The 27,711-nt window shown below is 44.8% G+C and overlaps 1 protein-coding gene across 1 annotated transcript in view; it reads right to left on the bottom strand.

The window, feature by feature from the left end:
- Positions 1–24,335, bottom strand: part of LOC309556589 (uncharacterized protein) — a gene marked incomplete at both ends in the record, with an annotated part of 35,205 nt that extends 10,870 nt beyond the window's left edge. Inside the window, one exon of the mRNA XM_082259029.1 lies at positions 23,751–24,335. Coding sequence (XP_082115155.1) covers positions 23,751–24,335 — 585 coding nt within the window. The remainder of the gene's footprint in view (positions 1–23,750) is intronic.
- Between the last annotated feature and the right edge of the window lie 3,376 nt (positions 24,336–27,711).

The raw sequence follows: 27,711 nt of genomic DNA, 5'->3' as shown, positions 1-27,711 counted from the left end.
GAGGTGGGTAGAAGGTAGAAACAAGGGATTATGCTGAGGTGGGTAGGAGGTGGAACCAAAGGAAAGTGCTTGGGGGAGGGTGGGAGGTGGAACCAAGGGATGGTGCTTGGAGGTGGGTAGTAGGTGGAACAAAGGGACTGTGCTTGGAGGTGGGTAGGAGGTGAAACCAAGCGATGGTGCTTGGATTTGGGTAGGAGGTGGAACCAAGGGACGGTGCTTGGAGGTGGGTAGAAGGTAGAAACAAGGGATTATGCTGAGGTGGGTAGGAGGTGGAACCAAAGGAAAGTGCTTGGGGGAGGGTGGGAGGTGAAACCAAGGGACAGTGCTTAGAGATGGGTAGGAGGTGGAACCAAGGACAGTGCTTGGAGGTGGGTAGGAGGTGGAACCAAGGGACAGTGCTTGGAGGTGAGTAGGGGCGGAGAGAAGAGGGGACTCAGAAGAGGGGAGCTCCTGCACATATTCTCTGAGAAAAAAAAGCCCTGGGTATAACTAATGTGTATCCTGGTTTAAAGGGATGAGGTGACAACCCTAATATGTATAGGTGATCCTGCAGTCGGGCAGTCGGCAAGCGGTTACCAGATATAATAAATTAGGTGTTTTTATAATCTTGTCTTCTCCATGATGTACCTCTAAAAGTCTGACCTTATGAGGAACATTTTTGTTTCTCTGTTATGGTTGGTATATGTGAAGGATGTGGTGCAGCGGATGCCTAAGTCTACTCTAGGCATTATTTCACATTTATCTGAATAAAAAGCAATAAAAAAAAATTGGTGTTTTTATTATTATTATTAAAGTAAAAAAAACACACAAATAAAAAAAAAAAATAGAATATTCCCTCCCGCCAGGAGATGATTCAGGTGAATAATTTATTAGCAGGATACAAAGACTGAACAGCAACAAGCGGTAACTTATGGAGATTCAATTAGAGGAAGTCCCAGGGAGCTGCGCTCCTTCTCAGGATTCAGAATCCTTCGCACAACCAGCGTCACAGCACACCCTGTATTCATTGTTTATGGGTAAAGAATTCATATAAATAGTTAAATATGATCGATAAAAATAACCAAAAACACAAAAAAAAACACTGCGCTAGAGTAAAGTACGCACTCCCAACTAATAATATACAGCGCTAAAACTTAACTACTTGCCGTCCGTCCGTTGCATATACTGCGGCAGGCTGCGCGAACCGCCGTACCTGTACGGCGGCTCACAGGAGCACTCCTAGGGGCGCGCGCGCGCAGCGGGAACCACATGCCTGCCCCCATTAGGAAGCGGGAAAGCCGATCCATTGGGACAGCAGCCGCGATTGCCACTGGGCACCCTAGATCGTTTCCCACTGAGAGAGAACGACGGTCAGCTGTTGTAAACACAGCCAACAGTTCTTCTCCCTGGAATGATCACAGAGCTCCTGTGATCCTCCTATTTAGGAACACAGGTCTCTGTGTTGATTCCACAAGTCCCTCCCCCATACAGTTAGAAAACACTCTCCTAGGCTCACACTTAACCCTTTTGATCGCCCTGGGTTAACCCCTTCCCTGCCAGTGTCATTATTACAGTAACTGCAGCAAGCCCATCACCCCCCAACAGTTAGAAAGCACCCCCTAGGGACACATTAAACCTTTTGATCACCACTGAGTTAACCCCTTCCCTGCAAGTGTCATTAGTACAGTAACTGCAGCATGCCCCCCCCACAGTTAGAAAGCACACCCTAGGCTCACACTTAACCCTTTGATCACCCCTGGGTTAACCCCTTCCCTGCCAATGTTATTAGTACAGTGACAGTGCATATTTTTAGCACTGATTACTGTAGTAATGTCACTGGTCCCCCCAAAAGTGAAAAAAATGTCAGTTAGGGGTCCAATCTGTCTGCCATAATGTCGCAGTCCTGTTAAAAATTGCAGATGGCCGCCTTTACTAGTAAAAAATTAATTAATTAATTAAAATGACATAAATCTTTCCCCTAGTTTGTAGACGCGATAACTTTTGCGAAAACCGATCAAAATACGCTTATTGGGATTTTGTTTTTTTTACCAAAAATATGTAGCAGAATACAAATTGGCCTAAAAGGATGAAAAAAAATTGATTTTTACATTTTTTTATATTGGGAATGTTATATAGCGGAAAGTAAAAAAATTGTTTGTTTTTTTTTCACTTTTATGGGTGGCGGGAGAGGTGATTCCCCCCACCCCCCCTCCTCCCGCTGCTTCCCGATCCTTTTCCTTGCTTACCTGAGCCACCGGTAGCGGGGAAAACGATCCGATCCTTTTTGGTCCGGGGCAGGAAGTCAACTGAGGGCAAGATGGCCCCCACCCCACTCTATGCTCCATGGCCTTAAAGGACTTTTTTTTTTTTTTTTCTATTTATTTATTTTGCTTTTAAGTGTAGATGTGAGATCCGAGGTCTTTTTGACCCAGATCTCACATTAAAGAGGACCTGTTCTGCTTATTTCTATTACAAGGGATGTTTACATTTCTCGTAATAGGAATAAAAGTCATCAAAAACATTTTTTTAAAGGGACAGTGTAAAAATAAAAAGTAAAATAAATAGATGGGTAGGGGGTGGAACCAAGGGGGGGGGGGGATGTCCCGAGAACGCATACGCAAGTCACGCCCACATATGCAAACATAAATAAATAAAAATGACATAAATCTTTCCCTAGTTTGTAGACGCGATAACTTTTGCGCAAACCAATCAATATATACGCTTATTGGGATTTTTTTACATTCCTTGTAATAGGAATAAAAGTAATAAACAAAAAATAATTTTTTAAAGGGATTTAAAGGTGTAAAAATAAAAAATAAAATGTAAAATGAATAGGAAAAAAAAATTGAAGCAATAATTCTAGCACTGGACCTCCTCTGTACCTCTAAACTTGTAACCTGTAGAAATGTTTAAAGTGTCGCCTATGGAGATTTTGAGGTACCAAAGTTTGTCGCCATTCCACGAGCGTGCGCAATTTCCAACCATGACATGTTGGGTATCTATTTACTCGCTGTAAAATTATCAGCTGATCGGCTTCTGCTGAGAATATTCACACCGGAAGTGGCGCGTGCCCCCTGCAGACAGAAATGCCTAATCATGCATATATTTGTAATCCAGCGCACAGATGCCACCCTGGAACAGTAAAACTGCTATAGGACGGTCAGCAGGTTGTCAAATACAAGGCCTGCGAGCAGAATCCGGCCCTCCGGGCCTTATCATGTGACCATCGCACCCAGTTTTGCAGCCGGAACTCTATTGCCACCTCTGGTGCTTACCCTCCGCTCCCTGCTGTCACTTACAAACACAGAAGCCTTCAGGGTTTACAAGGGAATGCTTTGCTCTCAGCAGCTCCTGCACACACTCCCAGCAGGGACAGATCTCCAGAAGAGAGAATAATCTCCCTGCAAGGTGAGGCAGAGCCGCCTACACATGGAGTTACTACAGCTAAATTCACGGGTAGTAGAGTCGCCTACACATGGAGGTACTAGAGCTAAATTCACGGGTAGTAGAGTCGCCTACACATGGAGTTACTACAGCTAAATTTCACGGGTAGTAGAGTTGCCTACACATGGAGGTACTAGAGCTAAATTCACGGGTAGTAGAGTCGCCTACACATGTAGGTACTAGAGCTAAATTCACGGGTAGTAGAGTTGCCTACACATGGAGGTACTAGAGCTAAATTCACGGGTAGTAGAGTCGCCTACACATGTAGGTACTAGAGCTAAATTCACGGGTAGTAGAGTCGCTTACACATGGAGGTACTAGAGCTAAATTCATGGGTAGTAGAGTCGCCTACACATGGAGGTACTAGAGCTAAATTCACGGGTAGTATAGCCGCCTACACATGGAGGTACTAGAGCCACATACACGGGTATTAGAGCCGCCTACATAGGGAGGTACTAGAGCCACATACACATAAACGTTGGAAGCATAGCGCACCCCTGAACTCTGTACTCTGTATGTAGCGCACTCCTGAACTCCACACTTTGTATGTAGTGTTCTCCTGAACTCCACACTCTGTATGTAGTGTTCTCCTGAACTCTGCACTCTGTGCACAACGCACCCCTGAACTCTGTACTCTGTATGTAGCGTACTCCTGAACTCTGTACTCTGTATGTAGCGGACTCCTGAACTCTGTACTCTGTATGTAGCGCACTCCTGAACACTGCGCTCTGTATGTAGCATACTCCTGAACTCTGTATGTAGCGTACTCCTGAACTCTGTATGTAGCGTACTCCTGAACTCTGTACTCTGTATGTAGCGTACTCCTGAACTCTGTACTCTGTATGTAGCGTACTTCTGAACTCTGCACTCTGTATGTAGCATACTCCTGAACTCTGTATGTAGCGTACTTCTGAACTCTGTACTCTGTATGTAGCGTACTCCTGAACTCTGCACTATGTATGTAGTATACTCCTGAACTCTGTACTCTGTATGTAGCATACCCCTGAACTCTGTACTCTGTATGTAGCATACTTTTGAACTCTGTACTCTGTATGTAGCATACTCCTGAACTCTGCGCTCTGTATGTAGCATACACCTGAACTCTGTACTCTGTATCTAGCGTACTCCTGAACTCTGTACTCAATATATAGCGTGCTCCTGAACTCTGTACTCTGTATGTAGCATACTCCTGAACTCTAGAGTCGCTTACACATGGAGGTACTAGAGCTAAATTCACGGGTAGTAGAACCGCCTACACATGGAGGTACTAGAGCCACATACACGGGTATTAGAGCCGCCTACATAGGGAGGTACTAGAGCAACATACACATAAACTTTGGAAGCATAGCGCACCCCTGAACTCTGTAAACTGTATGTAGCGTACTCCTGAACTCCACACTCTGTATGTAGTGTTCTCCTGAACTCCACACTCTGTATGTAGTGTTCTCCTGAACTCTGCACTCTGTGCACAACGCACCCCTGAACTCTGTACTCTGTATGTAGCGTACTCCTGAACTCTGTACTCTGTATGTAGCGGACTCCTGAACTCTGTACTCTGTATGTAGCGCACTCCTGAACACTGCGCTCTGTATGTAGCATACTCCTGAACTCTGTATGTAGCGTACTCCTGAACTCTGTACTCTGTATGTAGCGTACTCCTGAACTCTGCGCTCTGTATGTACGCTGACACCGCTCACAAGCGGTACACAATAGAACTTCCGGTTACGGTCGTGAACGCGGAAGTGACGTCACCCGGCTCCTCCTCAAGGGATAGGAACTCCTGAACTCTGCGCTCTGTATGTAGCATACTCCTGAACTCTGTACTCTGTATCTAGCATACTCCTAAACTCTGTACTCTGTATGTAGCATACTCCTGAACTCTGTACTCTGTATGTAGCATACTCCTGAACTCTGTACTCTGTATGTAGTATACTCCTGAACTCTGTACAACGCACCCCTGAACTCTGTACTCTGTATGTAGCATAATCCTGAACTCCACACTCTGTATGTAGCGCACTCCTGAACACTGCGCTCTGTATGTAGCATACTCCTGAACTCTGTATGTAGCGTACTCCTGAACTCTGTATGTAGCGTACTCCTGAACTCTGTACTCTGTATGTAGCATACTCCTGAACTCTGTACTCTGTATGTAGCGTACTTCTGAACTCTGCACTCTGTATGTAGCATACTCCTGAACTCTGTACTCTGTATGTAGCGTACTTCTGAACTCTGTACTCTGTATGTAGCGTACTCCTGAACTCTGCACTATGTATGTAGTATACTCCTGAACTCTGTACTCTGTATGTAGCGTACCCCTGAACTCTGTACTCTGTATGTAGCATACTCCTGAACTCTGTACTCTGTATGTAGCATACTCCTGAACTCTGCGCTCTGTATGTAGCATACACCTGAACTCTGTACTCTGTATCTAGCATACTCCTGAACTCTGTACTCAATATATACCGTACTCCTGAACTCTGTACTCTGTATGTAGCATACTCCTGAACTCTAGAGTCGCTTACACATGGAGGTACTAGAGCAAAATTCATGGGTAGTAGAGTCGCCTACACATGGAGGTACTAGAGCTTAATTCACGGGTAGTAAAGCCGCCTACACATGGAGGTACTAGAGCCACATACACGGGTATTAGAGCCGCCTACATAGGGAGGTACTAGAGCCACATACACATAAACTTTGGAAGCATAGCGCACCCCTGAACTCTGTACTCTGTATGTAGCGTACTCCTGAACTCCACACTCTGTATGTAGTGTTCTCCTGAACTCCACACTCTGTATGTAGTGTTCTCCTGAACTCTGCACTCTGTGCACAACGCACCCCTGAACTCTGTACTCTGTATTTAGCGTACTCCTTAACTCTGTATGTAGCGTACTCCTGAACTCTGTACTCTGTATGTAGCGTACTCCTGAACTCTGCGCTCTGTGGGTAGCGTACTTCTGAACTCTGCACTCTGTATGTAGCATACTCCTAAACTCTGTACTCTGTATGTAGCGTACTTCTGAACTCTGTACTCTGTATGTAGCGTACTCCTGAACTCTGCACTATGTATGTAGTATACTCCTGAACTCTGTACTCTGTATGTAGCGTACCCCTGAACTCTGTACTCTGTATGTAGCATACTCCTGAACTCTGTACTCTGTATGTAGCATACTCCTGAACTCTGCGCTCTGTATGTAGCATACACCTGAACTCTGTACTCTGTATCTAGCGTACTCCTGAACTCTGTACTCAATATATAGCGTACTCCTGAACTCTGTACTCTGTATGTAGCATACTCCTGAACTCTAGAGTCGCTTACACATGGAGGTACTAGAGCTAAATTCATGGGTAGTAGAGTCGCCTGAACATGGAGGTACTAGAACTAAATTCACGGGTAGTAGAGCCGCCTACACATGGAGGTACTAGAGCCACATACACGGGTATTAGAGCCGCCTACATAGGGAGGTACTAGAGCCACATACACATAAACCTTGGAAGCATAGCGCACCCCTGAACTCTGTACTCTGTATGTAGCGTACTCCTGAACTCCACACTCTGTATGTAGTGTTCTCCTGAACTCCACACTCTGTATGTAGTGTTCTCCTGAACTCAGCACTCTGTGCACAACGCACCCCTGAACTCTGTACTCTGTATGTAGCGTACTCCTGAACTCTGTACTCTGTATGTAGCGGACTCCTGAACACTGCGCTCTGTATGTAGCATACTCCTGAACTCTGTATGTAGCGTACTCCTGAACTCTGTACTCTGTATGTAGCGTACTCCTGAACTCTGCGCTCTGTATGTACGCTGACACACAAGCGGCTCACAAGCGGTACACAATAGAACTTCCGGTTACGGCCGTGAACGCGGAAGTGACGTCACCCGGCTCCTCCTCAAGGGATAGGAACTCCTGAACTCTGCGCTCTGTATGTAGCATACTCCTGAACTCTGTACTCTGTATCTATCGTACTCCTAAACTCTGTACTCTGTATGTAGCATACTCCTGAACTCTGTACTCTGTATGTAGCATACTCCTGAACTCTGTACTCTGTATGTAGTATACTCCTGAACTCTGTACAACGCACCCCTGAACTCTGTACTCTGTATGTAGCATAATCCTGAACTCCACACTCTGTATGTAACGCACTCCTGAACACTGCGCTCTGTATGTAGCATACTCCTGAACTCTGTATGTAGCGTACTCCTGAACTCTGTACTCTGTATGTAGCGTGCTCCTGAACTCTGTACTCTGTATGTAGTATACTCCTGAACTCTGTACTCTGTATGTAGCGTACTCCTGAACTCTGTACTCTGTATGTAGCGTACTTCTGAACTCTGTACTCTGTATGTAGCGTACTCCTGAACTCTGCACTATGTATGTAGTATACTCCTGAACTCTGTACTCTGTATGTAGCGTACCCCTGAACTCTGTACTCTGTATGTAGCATACTCCTGAACTCTGTACTCTGTATGTAGCATACTCCTGAACTCTGCGCTCTGTATGTAGCATACACCTGAACTCTGTACTCTGTATCTAGCATACTCCTGAACTCTGTACTCAATATATAGCGTACTCCTGAACTCTGTACTCTGTATGTAGCACACTCCTGAACTCTGCACTCTGTATGTAGCGTACTCCTGAACTCTGCACTATGTATGTAGCATACTCCTGAACTCTGTACTCTGTATGTAGCGTACTCCTGAACTCTGCACTCTGTATGTAGCGTACTTCAGAATTCTGTAATCTGTATGTAGCATACCCCTGAACTCTGTTCTCTGTATGTAGCATACTCCTGAACTCTGTACTCTGTATGTAGCCTACTTCTGAACTCTGCACTCTGTGCACAGCACACTCCTGAACTCTGTACTCTGTATATAGCGTACTCCTGAACTCTGTATTTTGTATGTACCGTACTCCTGAACTCTGTATTCTGTATGTAGTATACTCCTGAACTCTGTACTCTGTATGTAGTCTACTCCTGAACTCTGTACTCTGTATGTAGCGTACTCCTGAACTCTGTACTCTGTATGTAGCGTACTCCTGAACTATGTACTCTGTATGTAGTATACTCCTGGACTCTGTACTCTGTATGTAGCGTACTTCTGAACTCTGCACTCTGTATGTAGCATACTCCTGAACTCTGTACTCTGTATGTAGCGTACTCCTGAACTCTGTACTCTGTATGTAGCGTACTCCTGAACTCTGTACTCTGTATGTAGCGTACCCCTGAACTCTGTACTCTGTATGTAGCGTACTCCTGAACTCTGCACTCTGTATGTAGCGCACTCCTGAACACTGCGCTCTGTATGTAGTGTTCTCCTGAACTCCACACTCTGTATGTAGTGTTCTCCTGAACTCTGCACTCTGTGCACAACGCACCCCTGAACTCTGTACTCTGTATGTAGCGTACTCCTGAACTCTGTACTCTGTATGTAGCGTACTCCTGAACTCTGTACTCTGTATGTAGCGCACTCCTGAACACTGCGCTCTGTATGTAGCATACTCCTGAACTCTGTATGTAGCGTACTCCTGAACTCTGTACTCTGTATGTAGCGTACTCCTGAACTCTGCGCTCTGTATGTACGCTGACACACAAGCGGCTCACAAGCGGTACACAATAGAACTTCCGGTTACGGCCGTGAACGCGGAAGTGACGTCACCCGGCTCCTCCTCAAGGGATAGGAACTCCTGAACTCTGCGCTCTGTATGTAGCATACTCCTGAACTCTGTACTCTGTATCTATCGTACTCCTAAACTCTGTACTCTGTATGTAGCGTACTCCTGAACTATGTACTCTGTATGTAGTATACTCCTGGACTCTGTACTCTGTATGTAGCGTACTTCTGAACTCTGCACTCTGTATGTAGCGTACTCCTGAACTCTGTACTCTGTATGTAGCGTACTCCTGAACTCTGTACTCTGTATGTAGCGTACTCCTGAACTCTGTACTCTGTATGTAGCGTACCCCTGAACTCTGTACTCTGTATGTAGCGTACTCCTGAACTCTGCACTCTGTATGTAGCGCACTCCTGAACACTGCGCTTTGTATGTAGTGTTCTCCTGAACTCCACACTCTGTATGTAGTGTTCTCCTGAACTCTGCACTCTGTGCACAACGCACCCCTGAACTCTGTACTCTGTATGTAGCGTACTCCTGAACTCTGTACTCTGTATGTAGCGGACTCCTGAACTCTGTACTCTGTATGTAGCGCACTCCTGAACACTGCGCTTTGTATGTAGCATACTCCTGAACTCTGTATGTAGCGTACTCCTGAACTCTGTACTCTGTATGTAGCGTACTCCTGAACTCTGCGCTCTGTATGTACGCTGACACACAAGCGGCTCACAAGCGGTACACAATAGAACTTCCGGTTACGGCCGTGAACGCGGAAGTGACGTCACCCGGCTCCTCCTCAAGGGATAGGAACTCCTGAACTCTGCGCTCTGTATGTAGCATACTCCTGAACTCTGTACTCTGTATCTATCGTACTCCTAAACTCTGTACTCTGTATGTAGCATACTCCTGAACTCTGTACTCTGTATGTAGCATACTCCTGAACTCTGTACTCTGTATGTAGTATACTCCTGAACTCTGTACAACGCACCCCTGAACTCTGTACTCTGTATGTAGCATAATCCTGAACTCCACACTCTGTATGTAACGCACTCCTGAACACTGCGCTCTGTATGTAGCATACTCCTGAACTCTGTATGTAGCGTACTCCTGAACTCTGTAGGTAGCGTACTCCTGAACTCTGTACTCTGTATGTAGCGTGCTCCTGAACTCTGTACTCTGTATGTAGTATACTCCTGAACTCTGTACTCTGTATGTAGCGTACTCCTGAACTCTGTACTCTGTATGTAGCGTACTTCTGAACTCTGCACTCTGTATGTAGCATACTCCTGAACTCTGTACTCTGTATGTAGCGTACTTCTGAACTCTGTACTCTGTATGTAGCGTACTCCTGAACTCTGCACTATGTATGTAGTATACTCCTGAACTCTGTACTCTGTATGTAGCGTACCCCTGAACTCTGTACTCTGTATGTAGCATACTCCTGAACTCTGTACTCTGTATGTAGCATACTCCTGAACTCTGCGCTCTGTATGTAGCATACACCTGAACTCTGTACTCTGTATCTAGCATACTCCTGAACTCTGTACTCAATATATAGCGTACTCCTGAACTCTGTACTCTGTATGTAGCATACTCCTGAACTCTGCACTCTGTATGTAGCGTACTCCTGAACTCTGCACTATGTATGTAGCATACTCCTGAACTCTGTACTCTGTATGTAGCGTACTCCTGAACTCTGCACTCTGTATGTAGCGTACTTCAGATTTCTGTAATCTGTATGTAGCGTACCCCTGAACTCTGTTCTCTGTATGTAGCATACTCCTGAACTCTGTACTCTGTATGTAGCATACTTCTGAACTCTGCACTCTGTGCACAGCACACTCCTGAACTCTGTACTCTGTATATAGCGTACTCCTGAACTCTGTATTTTGTATGTACCGTACTCCTGAACTCTGTACTCTGTATCTAGCGTACTCCTGAACTCTGTACTCTGTATGTAGCGTACTCCTGAACTCTGTACTCTGTACGTAGCCTACTCCTGAACTATGTACTCTGTATGTACTATACTCCTGAACTCTGTACTCTGTATGTAGCGTACTTCTGAACTCTGCACTCTGTATGTAGCGTACTCCTGAACTCTGTACTCTGTATGTAGCGTACTCCTGAACTCTGTACTCTGTATGTAGCGTACCCCTGAACTCTGTACTCTGTATGTAGCGTACTCCTGAACTCTGCACTCTGTATCTAGCGTACTCCTGAACTCTGTACTCTGTATGTAGCGTACTCCTGAACTCTGTACTCTGTATGTAGCGTACTCCTGAACTCTGCACTCTGTATGTAGTATACTCCTAAACTCTGTACTCTGTATGTAGTGTACCCCTGAACTCTGTACTCTGTATGTAGCATACTCCTGAACTCTGTACTCTGTATGTAGCGTACTCTTGAACTCTGTACTCTGTATGTAGCATACTCCTGAATTCTGTACTCTGTATGTAGCGTACTCTTGAACTCTGTACTCTGTATGTAGCGTACTCCTGAACTCTGTACTCTGTATGTAGCGTACCCCTGAACTCTGTACTCTGTATGTAGCATACTCCTGAACTCTGTACTCTGTATGTAGCGTACTCTTGAACTCTGTACTTTGTATGTAGCCTACTTCTGAACTCTGCACTCTGTGCACAGCACACTCCTGAACTCTGTACTCTGTATATAGCGTACTTCTAAACTCTGTACTCTATATGTAGCGTACTCCTGAACTCTGTATTTTGTATGTACCGTACTCCTGAACTCTGTACTCTATATCTAGCGTACTCCTGAACTCTGTACTCTGTATGTAGCCTACTCCTGAACTCTGTACTCTGTATGTAGCGTACTCCTGAACTCTTTACTCTGTATGTAGCATACTCCTGAACTCTGTACTCTGTATGTAGCGTACTCCTGAACTCTGTATGTAGCGTACTCCTGAACTCTGTACTCTGTATGTAGCGTGCTCCTGAACTCTGTACTCTGTATGTAGTATACTCCTGAACTCTGTACTCTGTATGTAGCGTACTCCTGAACTCTGTACTCTGTATGTAGCGTACTTCTGAACTCTGCACTATGTATGTAGTATACTCCTGAACTCTGTACTCTGTATGTAGCGTACCCCTGAACTCTGTACTCTATATGTAGCATACTCCTGAACTCTGTAATCTGTATGTAGCATACTCCTGAACTCTGCGCTCTGTATGTAGCATACACCTGAACTCTGTACTCTGTATCTAGCGTACTCCTGAACTCTGTACTCAATATATAGCATACTCCTGAACTCTGTACTCTTTATGTAGCCTACTCCTGAACTCTGCACTCTGTATGTAGCGTACTCCTGAACTCTGCACTATGTATGTAGCATACTCCTGAACTCTGTACTCTGTATGTAGCGTACTTCTGAACTCTGTACTCTGTATGTAGCGTACTCCTGAACTCTGTACTATGTATGTAGTATACTCCTGAACTCTGTACTCTGTATGTAGCGTACCCCTGAACTCTGTACTCTGTATGTAGCATACTCCTGAACTCTGCGCTCTGTATGTAGCATACACCTGAACTCTGTACTCTGTATCTAGCATACTCCTGAACTCTGTACTCAATATATAGCGTACTCCTGAACTCTGTACTCTGTATGTAGCATACTCCTGAACTCTGCACTCTGTATGTAGCGTACTCCTGAACTCTGCACTATGTATGTAGCATACTCCTGAACTCTGTACTCTGTATGTAGCGTACTCCTGAACTCTGCACTCTGTATGTAGCGTACTTCAGAATTCTGTAATCTGTATGTAGCGTACCCCTGAACTCTGTTCTCTGTATGTAGCATACTCCTGAACTCTGTACTCTGTATGTAGCCTACTTCTGAACTCTGCACTCTGTGCACAGCACACTCCTGAACTCTGTACTCTGTATATAGCGTACTCCTGAACTCTGTATTTTGTATGTACCGTACTCCTGAACTCTGTACTCTGTATCTAGCGTACTCCTGAACTCTGTACTCTGTATGTAGTCTACTCCTGAACTCTGTACTCTGTATGTAGCGTACTCCTGAACTCTGTACTCTGTATGTAGCCTACTCCTGAACTATGTACTCTGTATGTAGTATACTCCTGAACTCTGTACTCTGTATGTAGCGTACTTCTGAACTCTGCACTCTGTATGTAGCGTACTCCTGAACTCTGTACTCTGTATGTAGCGTACTCCTGAACTCTGTACTCTGTATGTAGCGTACCCCTGAACTCTGTACTCTGTATGTAGCGTACTCCTGAACTCTGCACTCTGTATCTAGCGTACTCCTGAACTCTGTACTCTGTATGTAGCGTACTCCTGAACTCTGTACTCTGTATGTAGCGTACTCCTGAACTCTGCACTCTGTATGTAGTATACTCCTAAACTCTGTACTCTGTATGTAGTGTACCCCTGAACTCTGTACTCTGTATGTAGCATACTCCTGATCTCTGTACTCTGTATGTAGCGTACTCTTGAACTCTGTACTCTGTATGTAGCATACTCCTGAATTCTGTACTCTGTATGTAGCCTACTCTTGAACTCTGTACTCTGTATGTAGCGTACTCTTGAACTCTGTACTCTGTATGTAGCGTACTCCTGAACTCTGTACTCTGTATGTAGCATACTCCTGAACTCTGCACTATGTATGTAGTATACTCCTGAACTCTGTACTCTGTATGTAGCGTACCCCTGAACTCTGTACTCTGTATGTAGCATACTCCTGAACTCTGTACTCTGTATGTAGCGTACTCTTGAACTCTGTACTTTGTATGTAGCCTACTTCTGAACTCTGCACTCTGTGCACAGCACACTCCTGAACTCTGTACTCTGTATATAGCGTACTTCTAAACTCTGTACTCTATATGTAGCGTACTCCTGAACTCTGTATTTTGTATGTACCGTACTCCTGAACTCTGTACTCTGTATCTAGCGTACTCCTGAACTCTGTACTCTGTATGTAGCCTACTCCTGAACTCTGTACTCTGTATGTAGCGTACTCCTGAACTCTTTACTCTGTATGTAGCATACTCCTGAACTCTGTACTCTGTATGTAGCGTACTCCTGAACTCTGTATGTAGCGTACTCCTGAACTCTGTACTCTGTATGTAGCGTGCTCCTGAACTCTGTACTCTGTATGTAGTATACTCCTGAACTCTGTACTCTGTATGTAGCGTACTCCTGAACTCTGTACTCTGTATGTAGCGTACTTCTGAACTCTGCACTATGTATGTAGTATACTCCTGAACTCTGTACTCTGTATGTAGCGTACCCCTGAACTCTGTACTCTGTATGTAGCATACTCCTGAACTCTGTACTCTGTATGTAGCATACTCCTGAACTCTGCGCTCTGTATGTAGCATACACCTGAACTCTGTACTCTGTATCTAGCGTACTCCTGAACTCTGTACTCAATATATAGCATACTCCTGAACTCTGTACTCTGTATGTAGCATACTCCTGAACTCTGCACTCTGTATGTAGCGTACTCCTGAACTCTGCACTATGTATGTAGCATACTCCTGAACTCTGTACTCTGTATGTAGCGTACTCCTGAACTCTGCACTCTGTATGTAGCGTACTTCAGAATTCTGTAATCTGTATGTAGCGTACCCCTGAACTCTGTACTCTGTATGTAGCCTACTTCTGAACTCTGCACTCTGTGCACAGCACACTCCTGAACTCTGTACTCTGTATATAGCGTACTCCTGAACTCTGTATTTTGTATGTACCGTACTCCTGAACTCTGTACTCTGTATCTAGAGTACTCCTGAACTCTGTACTCTGTATATAGTCTACTCCTGAACTCTGTACTCTGTATGTAGCGTACTCCTGAACTCTGTACTCTGTATGTAGCGTACTCCTGAACTATGTACTCTGTATGTAGTATACTCCTGAACTCTGTATGTAGCGTACTTCTGAACTCTGCACTCTGTATGTAGCGTACTCCTGAACTCTGTACTCTGTATGTAGCGTACTCCTGAACTCTGTACTCTGTATGTAGCGTACTCCGGAACTCTGTACTCTGTATGTAGCGTACCCCTGAACTCTGTACTCTGTATGTAGCGTACTCCTGAACTCTGTACTCTGTATGTAGTGTACTTCTGAACTCTGCACTCTGTATGTAAAATACTCCTGAACTCTGTACTCTGTATGTAGCGTACTCCTGAACTCTGTACTCTGTATGTAGCGTACTCCTGAACTCTGCACTATGTATGTAGTATACTCCTGAACTCTGTACTCTGTATGTAGCGTACCCCTGAACTCTGTACTCTGTATCTAGCATACTCCTGAACTCTGTACTCAATATATAGCGTACTCCTGAACTCTGTACTCTGTATGTAGCATACTCCTGAACTCTGCACTCTGTATGTAGCGTACTCCTGAACTCTGCACTATGTATGTAGCATACTCCTGAACTCTGTACTCTGTATGTAGCGTACTCCTGAACTCTGCACTCTGTATGTAGCGTACTTCAGAATTCTGTAATCTGTATGTAGCGTACCCCTGAACTCTGTTCTCTGTATGTAGCATACTCCTGAACTCTGTACTCTGTATGTAGCCTACTTCTGAACTCTGCACTCTGTGCACAGCACACTCCTGAACTCTGTACTCTGTATATAGCGTACTCCTGAACTCTGTATTTTGTATGTACCGTACTCCTGAACTCTGTACTCTGTATCTAGCGTACTCCTGAACTCTGTACTCTGTATGTAGTCTACTCCTGAACTCTGTACTCTGTATGTAGCGTACTCCTGAACTCTGTACTCTGTATGTAGCCTACTCCTGAACTATGTACTCTGTATGTAGTATACTCCTGAACTCTGTACTCTGTATGTAGCGTACTTCTGAACTCTGCACTCTGTATGTAGCGTACTCCTGAACTCTGTACTCTGTATGTAGCGTACTCCTGAACTCTGTACTCTGTATGTAGCGTACCCCTGAACTCTGTACTCTGTATGTAGCGTACTCCTGAACTCTGCACTCTGTATCTAGCGTACTCCTGAACTCTGTACTCTGTATGTAGCGTACTCCTGAACTCTGTACTCTGTATGTAGCGTACTCCTGAACTCTGCACTCTGTATGTAGTATACTCCTAAACTCTGTACTCTGTATGTAGTGTACCCCTGAACTCTGTACTCTGTATGTAGCATACTCCTGAACTCTGTACTCTGTATGTAGCGTACTCTTGAACTCTGTACTCTGTATGTAGCATACTCCTGAATTCTGTACTCTGTATGTAGCGTACTCTTGAACTCTGTACTCTGTATGTAGCGTACTCCTGAACTCTGTACTCTGTATGTAGCATACTCCTGAACTCTGCACTATGTATGTAGTATACTCCTGAACTCTGTACTCTGTATGTAGCGTACCCCTGAACTCTGTACTCTGTATGTAGCATACTCCTGAACTCTGTACTCTGTATGTAGCGTACTCTTGAACTCTGTACTTTGTATGTAGCCTACTTCTGAACTCTGCACTCTGTGCACAGCACACTCCTGAACTCTGTACTCTGTATATAGCGTACTTCTAAACTCTGTACTCTATATGTAGCGTACTCCTGAACTCTGTATTTTGTATGTACCGTACTCCTGAACTCTGTACTCTGTATCTAGCGTACTCCTGAACTCTGTACTCTGTATGTAGCCTACTCCTGAACTCTGTACTCTGTATGTAGCGTACTCCTGAACTCTTTACTCTGTATGTAGCATACTCCTGAACTCTGTACTCTGTATGTAGCGTACTCCTGAACTCTGTATGTAGCGTACTCCTGAACTCTGTACTCTGTATGTAGCGTGCTCCTGAACTCTGTACTCTGTATGTAGTATACTCCTGAACTCTGTACTCTGTATGTAGCATACTCCTGAACTCTGCGCTCTGTATGTAGCATACACCTGAACTCTGTACTCTGTATCTAGCGTACTCCTGAACTCTGTACTCTGTATGTAGCGTACTTCTGAACTCTGCACTATGTATGTAGTATACTCCTGAACTCTGTACTCTGTATGTAGCGTACCCCTGAACTCTGTACTCTGTATGTAGCATACTCCTGAACTCTGTACTCTGTAAGTAGCATACTCCTGAACTCTGCGCTCTGTATGTAGCATACACCTGAACTCTGTACTCTGTATCTAGCGTACTCCTTAACTCTGTACTCAATATATAGCATACTCCTGAACTCTGTACTCTGTATGTAGCATACTCCTGAACTCTGCACTCTGTATGTAGCGTACTCCTGAACTCTGCACTATGTATGTAGCATACTCCTGAACTCTGTACTCTGTATGTAGCGTACTCCTGAACTCTGCACTCTGTATGTAGCGTACTTCAGAATTCTGTAATCTGTATGTAGCGTACCCCTGAACTCTGTACTCTGTATGTAGCCTACTTCTGAACTCTGCACTCTGTGCACAGCACACTCCTGAACTCTGTACTCTGTATATAGCGTACTCCTGAACTCTGTATTTTGTATGTACCGTACTCCTGAACTCTGTACTCTGTATCTAGCGTACTCCTGAACTCTGTACTCTGTATATAGTCTACTCCTGAACTCTGTACTCTGTATGTAGCGTACTCCTGAACTCTGTACTCTGTATGTAGCGTACTCCTGAACTATGTACTCTGTATGTAGTATACTCCTGAACTCTGTATGTAGCGTACTCCTGAACTCTGTACTCTGTATGTAGCGTACTCCTGAACTCTGTACTCTGTATCTAGCGTACTCCTGAACTCTGTACTCTGTATGTAGCGTACTCCTTAACTCTGTACTCTGTATGTAGCGTACTCCTGAACTATGTACTCTGTATGTAGTATACTCCTGAACTCTGTATGTAGCGTACTCCTGAACTCTGTACTCTGTATGTAGCGTACTCCTGAACTCTGTACTCTGTATCTAGCGTACTCCTGAACTCTGTACTCTGTATGTAGCGTACTCCTTAACTCTGTACTCTGTATGTAGCGTACTCCTGAACTCTGCACTCTGTATGTAGTATACTCCTGAACTCTGTACTCTGTATGTAGCGTACCCCTGAACTCTGTACTCTGTATGTAGCATACTCCTGAACTCTGTACTCTGTATGTAGCGTACTCCTGAACTCTGTACTCTGTATGTAGTGTACTTCTGAACTCTGCACTCTGTATGTAAAATACTCCTGAACTCTGTACTCTGTATGTAGCGTACTCCTGAACTCTGTACTCTGTATGTAGCGTACTCCTGAACTCTGCACTATGTATGTAGTATACTCCTGAACTCTGTACTCTGTATGTAGCGTACCCCTGAACTCTGTACTCTGTATGTAGCATACTCCTGAACGCTGTACTCTGTATGTAGGATACTCCTGAACTCTGCGCTCTGTATGTAGCGTACTCCTGAACTCTGTACTCTGTATCTAGCATACTCCTGAACTCTGTACTCTGTATGTAGCGTACTCCTGAACTCTGTACTCTGTATGTAGCATACTCCTGAACTCTGCACTATGTATGTAGTATACTCGTGAACTCTGTACTCTGTATGTAGCATACTCCTGAACTCTGTACTCTGTATGTAGCGTACTCTTGAACTCTGTACTCTGTATGTAGCCTACTTCTGAACTCTGCACTCTGTGCACAGCACACTCCTGAACTCTGTACTCTGTATGTAGTGTACTTCTGAACTCTGCACTCTGTATGTAAAATACTCCTGAACTCTGTACTCTGTATGTAGCGTACTCCTGAACTCTGTACTCTGTATGTAGCGTACTCCTGAACTCTGCACTATGTATGTAGTATACTCCTGAACTCTGTACTCTGTATGTAGCGTACCCCTGAACTCTGTACTCTGTATGTAGCATACTCCTGAACTCTGTACTCTGTATGTAGCATACTCCTGAACTCTGCGCTCTGTATGTAGCGTACTCTTGAACTCTGTACTCTGTATCTAGCGTACTCCTGAACTCTGTACTCTGTATGTAGCGTACTCCTGAACTCTGTACTCTGTATGTAGCATACTCCTGAACTCTGCACTATGTATGTAGTATACTCCTGAACTCTGTACTCTGTATGTAGCATACTCCTGAACTCTGTACTCTCTATGTAGCGTACTCTTGAACTCTGTACTCTGTATGTAGCCTACTTCTGAACTCTGCACTCTGTGCACAGCACACTCCTGAACTCTGTACTCTGTATATAGCGTACTTCGAAACTCTGTACTCTATATGTAGCGTACTCCTGAACTCTGTATTTTGTATGTACCGTACTCCTGAACTCTGTACTCTGTATCTAGCGTACTCCTGAACTCTGTACTCTGTATGTAGCCTACTCCTGAACTCTGTATTCTGTATGTAGCATACTCCTGAACTATGTACTCTGTATGTAGCGTACTCCTGAACTATGTACTCTGTATGTAGTATACTCCTGAACTCTGTACTCTGTATGTAGCGTACTTCTGAACTCTGCACTCTGTATGTAGCGTACTCCTGAACTCTGCACTCTGTATGTAGCGTACTCCTGAACTCTGTACTCTGTATGTAGCGTACTCCTGAACTCTGTACTCTGTATGTAGCGTACCCCTGAACTCTGTACTCTGTATGTAGCGTACTCCTGAACTCTGCACTCTGTTTGTAGCATACTCCTGAACTCTGTACTCTGTATCTAGCGTACTCCTGAACTCTGTACTCTGTATGTAGCGTACTCCTGAACTCTGTACTCTGTATGTAGCGTACTCCTGAACTCTGCACTCTGTATGTAGTATACTCCTGAAGTCTGTACTCTGTATGTAGCGTACCCCTGAACTCTGTACTCTGTATGTAGCATACTCCTGAACTCTGTACTCTGTATGTAGCGTACTCCTGAACTCTGTACTCTGTATGTAGTGTACTTCTGAACTCTGCACTCTGTATGTAAAATACTCCTGAACTCTGTACTCTGTATGTAGCGTACTCCTGAACTCTGTACTCTGTATGTAGCGTACTCCTGAACTCTGCACTATGTATGTAGTATACTCCTGAACTCTGTACTCTGTATGTAGCGTACCCCTGAACTCTGTACTCTGTATGTAGCATACTCCTGAACTCTGTACTCTGTATGTAGCCTACTCCTGAACTCTGCGCTCTGTATGTAGCATACTCCTGAACTCTGAACTCTGTATCTAGTGTACTCCTGAACTCTGTACTCTGTATGTAGTGTACTCCTGAACTCTGTACTCTGTATGTAGCATACTCCTGAACTCTGCACTATGTATGTAGTATACTCCTAAACTCTGTACTCTGTATGTAGCGTACCCCTGAACTCTGTACTCTGTATGTAGCATATTCCTGAACTCTGTACTCTGTATGTAGCGTACTCTTGAACTCTGTACTCTGTATGTAGCGTACTCCTGAACTCTGTACTCTGTATGAAGCATACTCCTGAACTCTGCACTATGTATGTAGTATACTCCTGAACTCTGTACTCTGTATGTAGCGTACCCCTGAACTCTGTACTCTGTATGTAGCATACTCCTGAACTCTGTACTCTGTATGTAGCGTACTCTTGAACTCTGTACTCTGTATGTAGCCTACTTCTGAACTCTGCACTCTGTGCACAGCACACTCCTGAACTCTGTACTCTGTATATAGCGTACTTCTAAACTCTGTACTCTATATGTAGCGTACTCCTGAACTCTGTGCTCTGTATGTAGCATACTCCTGAACTCTGTACTCTGTATGTAGCGTACCCCTGAACTCTGTACTCTGTATGTAGCGTACTCCTGAACTCTGCGCTCTGTATGTAGCATACTCCTGAACTCTGCACGTAGCATACTCCTGAGCTCTGTACTCTGTATGTAGCGTACACCTGAACTCTGTACTCTGTATGTAGCGTACTCCTGAACTCTGTACTCTGTATGTAGCATACTCCTGAACTCTGCACTCTGTATGTAGCATACTCCTGAACTCTGTACTCTGTATGTAGCGTACTCCTAAACTCTGTATTCTGTATGTAGCATACTCCTGAACTCTGTACTCTGTATGTAGCGTACTCCTGAAGTCTGTACTCTGTATGTAGCGTACTCCTGAACATTGCACTCTGTATGTAGCGTACTTCTGAACTCTGCACTCTGTATGCAGCATACTCCTGAACTCTGTACACTGTATGTAGCGTACTCCTGAACTCTGCACTCTGTATGTAGCGTACTCCTGAACTCTGCACTCTGTATGTAGCGTATTCCTGAACTCTGTACTCTGTATGTAGCATACTTCAGAACTCTGCACTCTGTGCAAAGCACACTCCTGAACTCTGTACTCTGTATGTAGCGTACTTCTGAACTCTGTACTCTATATGTAGCGTACTCCTGAACTCTGTACTGTATATGTAGCGTACACCTGAACTTTTTACTCTGTATGTAGCGTACTTTTGAACTCTGTACTCTATATGTAGCATACTACTGAACTCTGCACTCTGTATGTAGCGTACTCCTGAACTCTGCACTCTGTATGTAGCGTATTCCTGAACTCTGTACTCTGTATGTAGCATACTTCTGAACTCTGCACTCTGTGCAAAGCACACTCCTGAACTCTGTACTCTGTATGTAGCGTACTTCTGAACTCTGTACTCTATATGTAGCGTACTCCTGAACTCTGTACTCTATATGTAGCGTACTCCTGAACTTTTTACTCTGTATGTAGCGTACTTTTGAACTCTGTACTCTATATGTAGCATACTACTGAACTCTGCACTCTGTATGTAGCGCACTCTGGAACTCTGTACTCTGTATGTTGCATACTCCTGAACTCTGTACTCTATATGTAGCATACTTCTGAACTCTGCACTCTGTATGTAGCGTATTCCTGAACTCTGTACTCTGTATGTAGCGTACTCCTGAACTCTGTACTCTGTATGTAGTGTACTCCTGAATTCGGCACTCTGTATGTAGGCTTCTCCTGATTCCTGAACTCTGAACTCTGTATGTAGCGTACTCTGGAACTCTGTACTCTGTATATAGCGTACTCCTGAACTCTGTACTCTATATGTAGCATACTCCTGAACTCTGTACTCTGTATGTAGTGTACTCCTGAACTCGGCACTCTGTATGTAGGCTTCTCCTGATTCCTGAACTCTGAACTCTGTATGTAGAGTACTCCTGAACTCTGCACTCTTTACGTTGCGTACGCCTGAACTCTGTATGTAGCACACCTCTAGACCCTGCAATCCGTATGTAGTTCACTCCTAAACACTGCACTCTGTACAAATCGCACTCCTGAACTCTGCACTCTGTATATAATGTACTTCTAAACTTTACACCATCTACGCAACTAACTCCTGGGTACTCCTATGCAGGGCTTTTTTTCAGCTGGAACTTGGTGGAACTCAGTTCCACCACCTTTGGCTCAGCCTTTCTGCTCATCAATATCACTTGTAAACTTGTAAGGTCTGGCTTCCTGTGTTTTCCAAGTGCAGTATGGGGACAAAGGAGATGCTGGTGCCTGGGGTGCAGTGCGAATGCTGACACCCCCACTGGATGATCTCCCTGCAAGTGAGAGAGGCAAAGCCATCAACAGTGTGAGGGGAGGTACTAGAGAAGAACAGGGGTAAGTGCCGGTTCACACTGATGCGCTTGTACTGCGAATGCGTTGCGTTCTAAAAAGTCTCCAATCGCATGCACTTAAAAAATACATTGCATTCGTGACGGTCGTTCACATCTATGCGTTGCGATCTAGATGCGAATGTGATGCGATGAAAAAAAGGGTCTTGTGCGAGTTTACAGTGCTGCGTTGCGAATTTAGTCTCCATAGACATCAATGTAAATCGCTCTGAACTCGCATGTACAGTTCAGATATGTGCGAATATGTGTATAGTTTGTCCCGACAGCTACACCCCCCTATTTCCTGTCCCGAGCCTGCATGTGACATCCACACACATCTTCATCAACAAACATGGCACCCAAACGTGTTGGGATCGACAATGAGGAGCTGATCAGGCTTGTCCGTTCCAGGCCATATATATGGGACAGCCGTACTGCAGAGTACAAAAACAACGCTATGAAGAAAATAGGGTGGGAAGAAATTTGTGCAAGCCTGTATGAGGACTGGAGTGGATTCACAACTCAAGAGCGCAAAAAGAAAGGTATGTGTATATATTCTCCTATGGGGGGGCCATGTTTTAAGGGGATCTATGTGAGGGGGCCAAGTTTTAAATGGGGATCTATGTGGGGGGGCCAAGTTTTAAATGGGGATCTATGTGGGGGGGCCAAGTTTTAAATGGGGATCTATGTGGGGGGGCCATGTTTTAAGGGGATCTATGGGGGGGGCCAAGTTTTAAGGGGATCTTTGGGGGGGGGCAAGTTTTAAATGGGGATCTATGTGGGGGGGCCAAGTTTTAAATGGGGATCTATGTGGGGGGGCCAAGTTTTAAATGGGGATCTATGGGGGGGCCAAGTTTTAAATGGGGATCTATGGGGGGCCCTGTGGAAGACAATGCATGCTCAGTATGTAACCACAGACGAAAAGAAATGCATTACGCAATGTTGAACATTTGAACAATAGTTTATTTATTGAAACAAAGTACAGTAAAAATTAATTACTACTCTTTATTGTATGGAATCAAGCTGCCATGGCACTTGACCAGCAGGACTCATAAAGTAGTCAGTGAAATTCTCCCTGATGTTGGCCCCTCTGTAGTTTCCCCTGGTGTGGATCCACTCTGCGCCTTCCATATCATCCATCAGGGAGTCCTCGAAGAGGTATCCATCTCGCGATCTTACAAAGTTGTGGAGTACACAGGCAGCTTTGACGGCAATTATGGCGTTATCCGTGGTTAGAGTCAGTGGCGTGTGTAGAAAGCGCCACTTATTTGCCAGAATACCAAAACTGCACTCCACAACTCTGCGCGCTCTTGTGAGCCTGTAGTTAAACACTCTCTTTTCAACAGTCAGTGAGCGATTAGCATACGGGCGAAGCAGGTGTTCCGAAAGTGCAAAAGCCTCATCACCAACAAAAACAAATGGGAGGCTTTGCTGAGATGTTCCAGGCAGTGGTCTTTCATGTGGGAGGTCCAGGCTTTTTTCACGCAGCATTTTTCCAAAACTGGAGTGGGAAAAAATACTGGAGTCGGAACTGCTCCCATATGAACCAACATCTATGTAGATGAATGAGTAGTTTGCATCCGCCACTGCCAGCAAAACCAAAGAAAAATATTTTTTGTAATTGAAATATTTGGTGCCGCTACCAACTGGTCTCACAATCCTAATGTGCTTGCCATCTATAGCACCGACACAATTAGGGAAGTTGCAGCGTTGCCAAAAAAGATCAGCTACAGAGATCCACTCCTCTTTGGTTGGTTTTCTCATCACCACATCTCTTAGGACCTCCCAGATGGCAATACAGGTATCACGAACAATTGTGCTCACAGTAGATTTCCCCAATTTGAACTCGTAATGCAGGCTTGCAAAAGAATTACCAGTTCCAAGGTACCTGAAATAAAAAACAGAAAGTTATTATTAGTCATGTTTTTCTCTTACAGAATTACTAATACGAACAAGATGGCGTAGCCTCAAGGATACCCTGCAAAGGTACAAGAGACTAGAACGTGAGGCGAGAAGTGGATCCGGTGCCCCCCCTAAGCGTCCCTATGCCTTTGCCAGATGTCTGGATTTTCTGCTACCGGTTCTAGAAATGCGGAAGTAAGTTTATTGTCAAATTCTCTTTCACTATTAACCCATCCTTCCTTCCCCCTCCCTCTTCACCCCACCCCCAACCCCCTCACCTTCCAATCCCCACCTATCATTCAAATTATATATTGGAGCGGATGATGAAAAGTTGTTTCATGTTTGTCATTGCAGCACACAAGCAAGTTGGGAGGAGGTGGAGAATGTGCAGGAGGAAGGGGAGGAGGAGGAGCATGCAGCTCAAGTTGATGAGGAAGAAGGCGTCGCATTTGCATGTTCGAATAGTAGTTCAAATATTCCTAACGAGTCTCAGAGTTTGGATGAGTCAGGATCCGCTCAAGAACCAGAACAGGAGTTTGAGGAAACTGACGTTTCCACGCCTTCCACCAGGCCTCAAAGTCGAGGCTCTACATCCCACAGGAGGAGAGTCAGCAGGGCAACTGCTGAGGCGGAAGACGAGCAGACAAAGCACTTAGTGGACATTATGTCAGGCATCAGCCAGCAACTAGATGCACATAAATGTCCTCACACACTATTTGCTCATAGCTTGGTGCCTCTTCTCAAAGAGGTCCCGTCTGAAAGGTATTTCGACATGAGAATGGCGGTACAAAACTGCATACATTCATTCTCTGTACCACGACATTTACCGCAAGACACTCCATGGTCCCCTCATTTCACACCCAGTCATTCTGCCATTCCAACAAACCCTTATCCGTCAAGTTTTGACCAATATCGGAGCATCCATGAGACCCCTAGATCCCAAATCCCATATCCTATTCCTTCCCCAATTCCCTCTGTAATCCCCCCCCACACTAGAACACCGGATGTCTCCACTTCTTCCCATTTCCCCCCCTCCAGCAGACCACCACCACCACCATCACAATCTAGTGCATTTTCCCCAAAAATACCTCCACCCTATCCACAATATAGGCCCCCAAGTGGACCGTCACATAGAACTCCATCCCCGCTTGTGCCATGGCTATATCCCAACACCGTGGATCATACACCCTCAGGCTCTTCAACACCACTTGATCTGGAGAGTTCACCAAATTTTTTGGATCTATAGTACACTTGCCACTGTATTGCCACGTTGACCTAAGTTGTCTTTTTTGACCTAATTTTTTCTGTATTTTGTTCCTTTGTTCTTGTTACATGCAACAAAATAAAAAAAAAATAAAAACTTTTTTTGAAGTCAACTTTGCCATCATATCTGTCTGCATTCACTGTATTGCTAACTATGGAGAAAAAAAATACATGACTTTTCACAAAATATATCACACTTACCGTAATGTAACAAGCAATCTTTCAGCAGGCACAACACTGTTCCGGAAGGTGGTGTTCTGACGCTCCAAACGTGAAAAGAGCAGCCCAAGTAATTAGTCAAAACTAAAAAAAAACACAACACACGTAAGTGGCAAGCAAAAGGGGGGCGTGGGGAGCTTCAGGAATGATTCGGGGGTAGATATAGGTGAAAACAGAGAGAGAGGAAAAAGAGAGATGGGGAAAAAAGAGATATAGAGGGAAGCAGCAAAAAGAGAGAAGAAGAAGGAGAGACTCCCTCTCACATACTAACCTATTAACAGACATCCGAGTATAGTTGAAAACCTTCTCTTCATGTTGCCGGAGATCATGATAGAGGACATTGAACTGACCTCTCTCTTCCCTGTTTGAAATTATGGGATGAACCCAATACCTTCGTCTTCTCATCATCATCATCCTCATCCTTCTCCTCCTCCTGTCCTTATTGATCAAGACTGCAGCAGTGGCAGTAGCAACTGCTGCCATGACCAAAGGCAAATGAAACATAGTGGCAATACACCAAAATACAGCACACTCTCCACAACGTAATCTCCAAACAAAACCACAGCTCACACTCCACGGTGTACTCTCCTCATAAAGACCAGGAAGTCCACCGGAAGTTAACACCCATTTCATTTGGATTGGCTGGAGCAAAAATCGCACCTGAGCTAATTAACATGATTATACGCAATGCGATTCGCATTGCAATCGCGCTGTACTATGGAAAAACGCAAGGTAAACTCGCACCGCAAATTCGCATTACAATCGCAAGCGCATCAGTGTGAACCGGCACTAAAAGTGAGATGTGGGTGGGGGATGCAGAACTAACGAGTGGCTGAGGAGCTGGTGTAGTAAGGAGGGTTTCGGGTTCCTGGAGAACTGGGCTGACTTCTCAGTCGGTCACCGGCTCTTTGGTAGGGACGGATTGCACCTAAATGGGGTGGGTGCAGCCGTACTGGGTGCAAGGATGGCCAAAAAGTTAGAGGGGCTTTTAAACTAGGGAATGGGGGGGAGGGTACAGATGTAGAATTAGACAGTGGAAAGCAAGTTTCAGAGGGCAGAAATGGGGGCATTAGCGGTAGGGTGTTCGGAGCTCCTATACCCAGGGTGGGTATGGGGAAAAATCAAGAGAGCAGCCTAAAAACATCAAATGAGGATAAATGTAACCGATCAAAATTAAGAGGTTTGTATACCAATGCCAGAAGCCTGGCCAACAAGATGGGAGAGCTGGAGCTGCTGATGTTTGAGGAGGACTTAGATTTTGTTGGGATAACTGAGACTTGGTTTGACAGCTCTCATGATTGGATGGCGACTATTCAGGGGTATTCCCTTTATTGCAGAGATAGAGAAGGTAAAAAAGGGGGAGGGGTATGTCTGTATATTAAGAACAGCATACAGGTAAATATGAGGGATGATATTAATAATGGAGCTATGGATGAGGCAGAATCCCTATGGGTAGAGCTTCAAAGGGATGGCACGGCGGGGAAGGTAACATTGGGCGTATGCTATAGGCCCCCCAACCAGAGGGAGGAGGGTGAGGCGGACCTCCTTTTACAGATAGGATTGGCAGCAAGGATGGGAAATGTCATTATAATGGGGGACTTTAATTATCCAGATATAGACTGGGCAGAAGGAACCGCGCACTCAGCCAAGGCTAGGCAGTTCCTAAATGTTTTGCAGGACAATTTTATGGGTCAGATGGTGAATGCACCGACAAGAAACAATGCAGTACTTGACCTACTGATTACCAACGATACAG

The sequence above is a fragment of the Pelophylax lessonae genome (genome assembly GCF_965119305.1).
Source record: "Pelophylax lessonae genome assembly, chromosome: 5".
NCBI classification, from domain to species: Eukaryota; Metazoa; Chordata; class Amphibia; order Anura; family Ranidae; genus Pelophylax; species Pelophylax lessonae.
The sequence above is the reverse complement of the archived record's forward strand: the minus strand, read 5'-3'. Positions and strand labels throughout refer to the sequence as shown.